An 8,597-nucleotide genomic window follows, 5' to 3' on the forward strand; every position below is an offset into this window, starting at 1 on the left:
CTCTTCCCCCCACAGCCCCAAGCCTCACCCAGTCTTCTGAGCAGGCACCCCAAGTCTACCTGGAAGCCCTGATTGTCACTGGGGAGTGGCCGGCCTGGGCGGAGGCGGGCGCCCAGCCTTCTCCTGCTGGGCTAACTTAGAGTTACTCAGCCCTGAACAACGACCTGGCTCTTAGGTGACCCAATTTCTCAGTGAGGCAGAGCTGAGGTCACTCTGCAAGCTGTTCTGCCACTTGTTTCGTGGGAGAGAATATGTGGGCTCCCTCTTCAGCTTCTAGAATCTTCTATCCTGAGCCCACAGCCAAAGGGGCTAGCTGGACCTACCCCGGAACCCTCGGGCCTCCAATACCACTGATTCTAATAAGCCACTAACCCACTGTCAGCTGGGGAAAGAGAGGGGAAGGGACAAACCCCCCCCCAAACCCCATGGCTTCTGCCTGATGCATCTCTCCTTCCCAGCGACTTAAGTGCAGACAGTGGGGACAAGTCTTGTGTATTTTACAAGGGTCAGAGAAGACTAAACGACAAGTTTGCCAGATATCAGTGCTCACACTTATAATCCTAACCAGTCAGAAGGCCGAGCATCTCCTGAGGATCGAAGGTTTGAGGCCAGCCAAGACAGGAAAGGCTATGGGACAGAAGTAGAGTTGTAGCTCAAGCCTTAAGGGGAAAAGCTCAGGGACAGGTGCCCAGGCCCTGAGTTCAAGTCCCAGGGCCAGCATAAAAACAAGTCTGTTTCTACCACCTAGTTCCAAATACTTTGCACAGATGTTCCTTGACAAATAACGGGGTTATGACCTCATAAAGTCCTCATCAATGGGGGATGGTGACTACAATTAACCTATAACCACAGCTCAGCTCCACCCACCCTAATCATGCTCAGAGCAATTAGGCTAATTGGCAAAATCATCATGAACACAGAGCCACTCCTACAATGGTGGCAGACAGCTGGTGAAATGAAGAGGAAGACTTTCGCATGCAAAGCTGAACAATTCTTACGTGGAACCATCCATGCTAAGTTAGACAAAACCTTCAGAAAAGGGATGCAAATGGGGATGCAAATGAAGATGTCAATTCAGACCAGCAGACCTCCTATCACTAAACAAACCTCAGTTTCCTCATCTGCACACGAAACCACAACCTTGACTAGCTCGGGGGCTACCTCAAGACTCAAGAGGCAGCCACCTTCACAAATAGACTTGCATCCTCTGTGTGTGTGTGTGTGTGTGTGTGTGTGTGTGTGTGTGTGTGTGTGTGTGCCAATACTAGGTCTTGAGAACACAGGTCCTGAGTGATGTCCCTTGGGGGTTAATTGCTGAGTGACCCCGAGTGGATAGTGGAAGCTGCAGGAAAGAGCCTTCTGGAAAAAGTACTGGGTAAGTCAGGTGTCAGCTCCTAGCTCCTCAGGAAGGCTGAGATGTAAGGATCCAAGTTCCAAGCCAGCCTGGACAGGAATGTCTGTGAGACTCTTTATCTTCAATGAGCTACCAAGAAAGCTGGAGGTGGAGCTGTGGCTCAAGGGGTTGAGTGCTAGCTTTGAGGGAAAAAAGCTCAGGGACAGCACTCAGGCCCTGTGTTGAAGCCCAGGGGCCTGCACAAGAAGGGAGGAGGGGAGGGAAGGAGAGGGAAAGGAAGGGAAGGGAGGAGGGAACAGGAAGGAGAGAGGAGAGGGGAGAGGGGAGAGGAGAGGGGAGGGGAGGAAGAAAGCAAGAGGTAAACAAGGAAAGGGGAGAAGGGGTGGGAGTGGGGGAACTGCAAGACTTGTCCTTGGCATGAAAACTAGTTCAACACCTACAAGCCAGCCTGTGGGAGACAGAATGCAAGGGAGAGCCAAGGATTCTACCAGTTGACACAGATACAGCATCTGGCGAAATTCAACACCCTTTCTTGATTTAAAAAACAAAAAACACCTCTTCACAGTTGAGGTGTAAAGGGAAAGTTTCACAAAACTCCCGGCTGATAAAAGCTGGGAGGTAACACTTCCAGTTTGCCCACTGAGATCCAGAGAAAGTCAAGCATGCCCCATCTCTCCATACCAGCCCCTTGAGTACGACAAACGCTAGCAAAAGCAATCAGACAGGAAAAAAAAAAACAAATGAAAGGTATCCACATATGAAAGGAAGAACAAAACTCTATTTGCAGATGGCGTGATTTTGTATGTAGAACACAATAAAGTGCCATTAAAAAACAACAACAACTGGTGAGCTAAGGAATCACATCGCTGGGACTCAAAGCGGTAGAACGTTAGCCTTGAGCAAAAGAGCTCAGAGACAGTGCCCAGGCCACAAGTTCAAGCCCTACCACCAACCCAAAAAGAAAAAAAGAAAGGGTTGGATCTAACAAATGAGCTTACCAAAGTTATAGGAAACAGAACGGACATATGAAACTGCTTAGGAAACTGTAGGCTCTCACCTGTCACCCTAGCTACTCAAGAAGCTTGAGTTCTGAGGATCGCCGAGATGGGGGAACCCACCCAGAGGACAGACAATGCCCACTCAGAAGGTGGGGTACCTATGAGGCACCCTAGACACCCTGGCTTGTCTGCTTCAGGAAACCCTGAGTTTCTTCTGCCTCTCTCTCCAGCCTAGGTGCGTGTGTGTGCGTGTGTATATGCACACCAACCTAGAGTTTGAACTAAGGGTGCTGTCCCTTAGCTTTTTGGCTCAAGACTGATGCCTTACCACCTGAGACACAGCTCCACTTCCAGCTTTTTTACTCCTTAATTGGAGATACGAGACTCAGATACTTTCTGACCCAGGCAGGCTTTGAACTCCAGTTTACAATCCCTTGAGCAGCTGGGATTCCAGGTGTGAGCCACCACACGTGGTATGAGCAGGTTTTGAACCCCCAATCCTCCAGTTCACAACCCTTGAGTAGCTGGGGTTACAGGCATGAGCCAACACAGCCGGTGTGAGCCAAGATTTATAAAAACAAAAACCCATAACCAGATCCTATACTTTCCCATACACACATGGCCTATGCAATTAGGTTAATAGATCCACATGTTAAAGCTGACAAGAGAAAATTAAAATAATTACCACCTCTTTCAACAACCAATTAGCTGTGCATTTCCCAAACTCTCCTGTGTAATAGCACTAGAGTTCTCAGACCCATTGGGCAACAGAACAGGGCTCCATCTAGAAGACACTAAGATTCCTCTGTGCACGGCTTCTCAGAGCTGGGTGGAGTGGCCAGCGCCAGGTGGGGTCAGGTCAGCCACACGTAGCATTGTGAACTCTGTTTGCATGGGAAGCCTGCCAAAACAGACACACACTCTGGGTGGACAATTCAAATGCTGTTGAGACCAAGTTCCCAGAAAGAGCAAGGCTCTAAGAGAAAAGTCAGACCGCGGTGGGTGTGGTAGCATACACCTGTAATCCCAGCCACTTGGGAGGTGAAGGTAGGAGAATGGAGAGTGCCAGGCTAGCTTGGGCAACTTCACAAGAATCTATAGCAAAATAATAAGGGCTGGGTAGAGGGATGGCCCAGAAGGTGAGACCCTCAGTACAATCTTCCTGCAAAGGGGAGGGAGGGAGGAAGGAAGAAAAGAAAGGAAGGAAGGAAGGAAGGAAGGAAGGAAGGAAGGAAGGAAGGAAGGAAGGAAGGAAGGAAGGGAGGGGAAAGGGAGGAAGAGAGGGAAGGAAGGAGGGAGTGGGGGGGGTGCTAGAAATGTGATTTAGTGGTAGACTACTTACCTAGCACACACGAAGCCCTGGGTTTGATTCCTCAGTACCACATACACAGAAAAAGCCGGAAGTGGTGCTATGGCTCAGGTGGCAGAGTGCTAGCATTGAGCAAAAAGTATCCAAGGACAGTGCCCAGGCCCCAAGTTCAAGCCCCAGAATGGGCCACAAACCAAACACCCCCCCCCCACCACAAAAAAATACAGAGAGGTAAGCCAGGCACTGTGGCTCGCACCTAACTACCCAGGAAGCTGAGATCTGAAGAGGACTGCAGTTTCAAGAAGCCAACAGAGGCCAGAAAGTCCATGAGACTCTTATCTCTAATAAGCAAAGAGCTGCGGAACTGTGGCTCAAGTGAGCAAAAAAAAAACCCTTCTAGGTCCTGAGTTTAAGCCACACACACACACACACACACACACACACACACACACACACAATTAGTAAATAAATAACAGGCAGTGAAGCCGGTTACCCTGCCCCGTCCTGGCTGAACCTTGCCTGGTGTGGGGATTAAAGGGATACAGGGCCTGAGTGGTCAAAAGCCATGTAGGACCCCAGGCTGGATTCTGGGAGCGTCGAGGCTCACTTGCAGGCTGAAGACAGCAACGCTGGAGGGGGAGAGGACGGTGCTGGGGCAATTTGGGTCTTTCTAGAATGGGGAGATACTACTTAGAAGGCAGCTAGCATCACAGGCCAGCCATCTGCTCTGTCACATGGGATCCCAGACACACAAGGGCTCTGACTTGGCTTCAAAGCTGGGAACCGCCCCCCCCCGCCCCGCAAATTCTCAGCACTCTCTTTAGGGGCTCCACGCTTTTCCTTTCACACTGGACCCCACAAAAGGACGACCCTGCCCTCCCTACCATGGGGGCTATGTCACCTGACCCTGCCACTGGCGCTTAGCAAGTGAGACATCGGCATCAGCCACGCCCCTTGCACCTCCTTCTTGAAAGAAGGGCTTTAGCTCCAGCGAACCCAGAGACAACCTTATGCTGTTCTTTCCCTGTCCCTCTCCTAGGTGAGAGGGTGGTACAGCCCTGGGAAGGGGGAGGTGACAGGTGCCAGTGGCCATAGGCCAGCCCGGAATTCTGGATCACACCTCCCGGATCTGGGTCACAAGGCCAGTTGTACCAGGTGCCACGGTCCAGCTATCAGTAATGGTGTAACAAGAGGAAAGGAAACACAAGCAATCATTTATAGTGCAGGATATCTCCTCAGCCTATTGCAGCTGCACCTTCAACTCCAAAAAAAAAAAAAAAAAAGGAGAGGGGGGACAACAAATTCAGCCAAATACAGTAGTTTATCCCTGTCATCCTGGCTACTCAAGATGCTCAGAACTGAGGATCATAGTTCAAAGCCAGCCCAGATAGGAAAAGTCTCATTTCCAACGATCTGCAAAAAACTGGAAGTGAAGCTATGTGGCTCAAGTGGTAGAGTACCAAGCCTTGAGCAGAAAAAAACATATACAAACAACAAAAAAAGCAAGGGCACAAAGTTCCATGTTCAAGTTCCAGTACCAGCACAAAAAAAAAAAAAAGAAAGGAAGGAAGGAAAGAAGGAAGGGCAAAAAAAGGCAAAGAGGGAGCAGAGAGCCTGGGAATTACATCGATGATAATCAATAATTCTTACTATGAATGCCTGAAGTCCAAGCTTTCATTCCCAGTGTGGAAAAAAAAAATGCAGAATTTTCCATCAGTCACTAATGACAATGACACCTGTACTAAAGGAAATACTGGAGCACACGATGGCATTGTTTGCAATGGGGCCACTTTAGCTCAAGCATCTTTTGAGGCATTAGAATAAGGCAACTTTGAATAAACTAGAAACAAAATCCTTTCCCTTGCAAGCTCACATTACTTCTAGGGAACATAAGAATTAATGAATTACATGGGCCGGGAGTTTGGCCTAGTGGTAGAGTGCTTGCCTATCATGCATGAAGACCCGGGTTCGATTCCTCGGTACCACATACATAGATAAAAAGCCAGAAGGGGTGCTGAGGCTCAAGTGGTAGAGCTCTAGCCTTGAGAAAGTCCAAGGACAGTGCTCAGGCCCTGAGCTCAAGCCCAGGACTGGCAAAAAAAAAGAATTAATGAATTACAGAATAAAGTGTGTTAGATGATCATTTTTCCTTCTCCTGACTGTTTCAAGAGTAACAAGAACCAGGCAACTAACTGGCGACTCAGCTACTAAGGAGGCTGAGATCTGAGGATCACAGTTCAAAGCCAGTCCCAGGTAGGAAAATCCTTGAGCCTCATTACCAATGAACCATCAGAAAGTTGGAAGGAGAGATGTGGTTCAAATGGCACAGCACCAATCTTGAATGGAGGGGGAAAAAAAAAGTGAGAGCAAAAGGCCTTGAGTTCAAGCTCTAGTCCCAGCACCCCCCAAATCAAGGGAGATTTCTTGATTCAAAACTGCCCTGAGACTTCATTTGTCTCAGGAACTCTATGCCAGCCTCAGGTCTGCCTAGAAGGAGCAGGAAGTTGGCACCCATTTGCCAGATGGCACTGGTGCCCAGGCCACCCTAGAAAACCACGTCAGCTTAGTCTTTAGGTCCTAGGCCCATATTTTCTCTAGGCCTAGACCCCACGGTGCCCCCTGTGCAGTGAGGGGTGATGGTGGGCTTGAACCTCATGTCTTTGGGTGTCCTGTCTTCATCCACACGGAGGCAGAGGATTCCCCATTTTTCCAGACCTGAGAGGCACAAGGATCCCCTCCCCCACGAGTTTCTGCTACAAACCATAAAGACTCTGGGGGTGTCTCCCCAACACTCGCAGGTGGCGAAACCTCTTTTTTTTTTTAGTTCTAATTTGCAAAGGACAGAAATAGAGATGCCTAGAAGGTTCTCAGCGTGGGGGAAGGGAGAACCTGAACTCTAGCTTCCAGAAGCCCCCAAGCTGCCCAAAAGGAATCCAGTGCTTCCTAAAAAGCCCTGTTGACATCCCCTCCCCTCCCCTCCAGGTTGGGCTCCAAAGCAACCTCAGTATTTCATGGTGACCCCTTTTTCTCAGACAGGATTGCCAAGACCCCCCCACACCTAAAGAAACCATTGTGGCAACTGCAAAATTAAATAAATAAATACATCCAAGGCCCGGACCTGCAACAGGCCCCTAGGCTGAACTCTGCCCAAGGCTTGGGAGGGGAGGGGAGGCCTCCTTGTCTCCCCACAAGGCCCCCACACGTAGACACACAGGCCAGGGCCTGGACAGGCCTAGGAGGTGGCCTGTGTGGTCCGTGTGGGGGGGTGGACGAAGAGGGGGGGCTGCCTCGGGCTCTGGAAACCTGAACCTCGGCAGCTGCTCCCCCAGGGGTGCAAGGGTGGGGGTGCAAGGGTAGGGGGGGGGGCCTGGGCCCACCTGTCAGCCAGGGTGGGGTCCCCCCAAGGGTGGCCCGGGAAGGATGGGTGTAGAGAACTCCCTCTTCCAGGTTGGGGGGCTGGGGTGCAGGGGAATCCTGGGGGAGGGGGGTCCCCGGCCTGGGGAGGGGGGGGGGGTGGCCCGGAGCCTGGCGAGCGTGCACCCGGCGCATGGGGTCGCGGGGTGCAGCCCGCACGTGAGGAGGGGGTTCCCGCGCGCCGCACTCACCTCCGGAGGTCAAAGGGCATGGTGCCAGCGCGTCCGGGGACAGCGCCGCAGGCCGGGCGGGCCGCGCGCCGCGTGGGTCACAGCCCCGAGCCACCGCCGCCGCCGCCGCCACCGCCTCAGGCCGCCGCCGCCTCCACCGCTACCGCCGGACAGTGACGTTCCGCCAAGCCATTGGACGCCCGCCAAGGCCACGCCCCCCGGCACCGCCCCTTCCGCCGCTCGGCGCCCGCCCCCTCCGCGTCCTGGCCCCGCCTCTTCCGCTGCCCGGTTCTAGGGACCCTGCATCCTCACCTCTCAGGTTCCTCAGCTCCCTGGCTCCAGCCAGCCCGGCTGATGGTGCCCTGATTGTCCCATTGGTTTGGTTTGGTTTTTTTTGTTCTCAAGGACCCAGAAATACAAAAGGCTGATGGCTGGGCTGGTGGGGAAGGCAACTGAAGTCACTCTCTCATCTTTTCTGACTTACCCCTAGGTCTCTTCCCCTGACACCTTCTTCCAGGCTGTGAGGAGGAGCTGGTGATTCACACCTACCAGCCCAGCTACTCAGGGAGCTGAGCTCTGAGGATCACAGTTCCAAGCCTGCCCAGGTAAAGAAGTCCATGTGAGACTTGGAATCTCCAGTGAACCACCAAAAAAAAAGCAAGAAATGCAACTGCAGCACACACTAGCCATGAGCACGAAAGCTTAGGGACTGTGTCCAGGCCCTGAGTTCAAGTCCCACAACAGCACACACACACACACACACACAAAGGCAAAACAAAGAAACAACAACAAAAATAAAACTGGAGGAAGGTGGAGACTCAGGTTCAACAACACAAGGTCCTTAGCTAGGCACGGTGGCTCAAGCCTGTCATCCTCGCTACTAAGGAGGCTGAGATCTGAGGGTCAAAGCCAGCCCAGGCACTAAAGTCCTGAGACTCTTATCTCCAATTAATCACTAGAAAACCAGAAGTGGGGCTGTGGCTCCAGGAGTAGGGTGGTAGCCTTGAGCTGAAGAGTTCAGGGACAGTGCCCAGGTCGAGAGTTCAAGCCCCTTGACCCATATAAAAATAAAATTAAAATTAAAAAGCAAGGTATAAATCGAGGGAAGACAATCAAGGATTGATTACTCCAGCAGGACACATTAGCTTACAGGTCTAAAGTACCATCAATTGCTTCAGTGTCCTTTGAACCTTTTATATTTCTTCTCACTCTGCCACAGATGGGAGGCTGTTGGGAACAGAAGGAACTCTACTCTTCTTTTTCCTGAACTCAGGCCCTAGGGACTGTCCCTGAGCTTTTTTCTCACACCCTAGGCTCTTTCACTTGAGCCACAGCTTCACTCCCACCTTTTC

General features: G+C 51.5%; 1 protein-coding gene across 1 annotated transcript in view; it reads right to left on the reverse strand.

Annotated features, from left to right (window-relative positions):
* Positions 1–7,404, reverse strand: part of Ergic1 (endoplasmic reticulum-golgi intermediate compartment 1) — a 49,154-nt gene extending 41,750 nt beyond the window's left edge. Inside the window, exon 1 of the mRNA XM_090325431.1 lies at positions 7,267–7,404. Coding sequence (XP_090181557.1) covers positions 7,267–7,286 — 20 coding nt within the window. The 5' untranslated portion in view covers positions 7,287–7,404. The remainder of the gene's footprint in view (positions 1–7,266) is intronic.
* Between the last annotated feature and the right edge of the window lie 1,193 nt (positions 7,405–8,597).

The sequence above is a fragment of the Megascapheus bottae genome, chromosome 38 (assembly GCF_031878675.1).
Source record: "Megascapheus bottae isolate mThoBot1 chromosome 38, mThoBot2.hap1, whole genome shotgun sequence".
Lineage (NCBI taxonomy): Eukaryota > Metazoa > Chordata > Mammalia > Rodentia > Geomyidae > Megascapheus > Megascapheus bottae.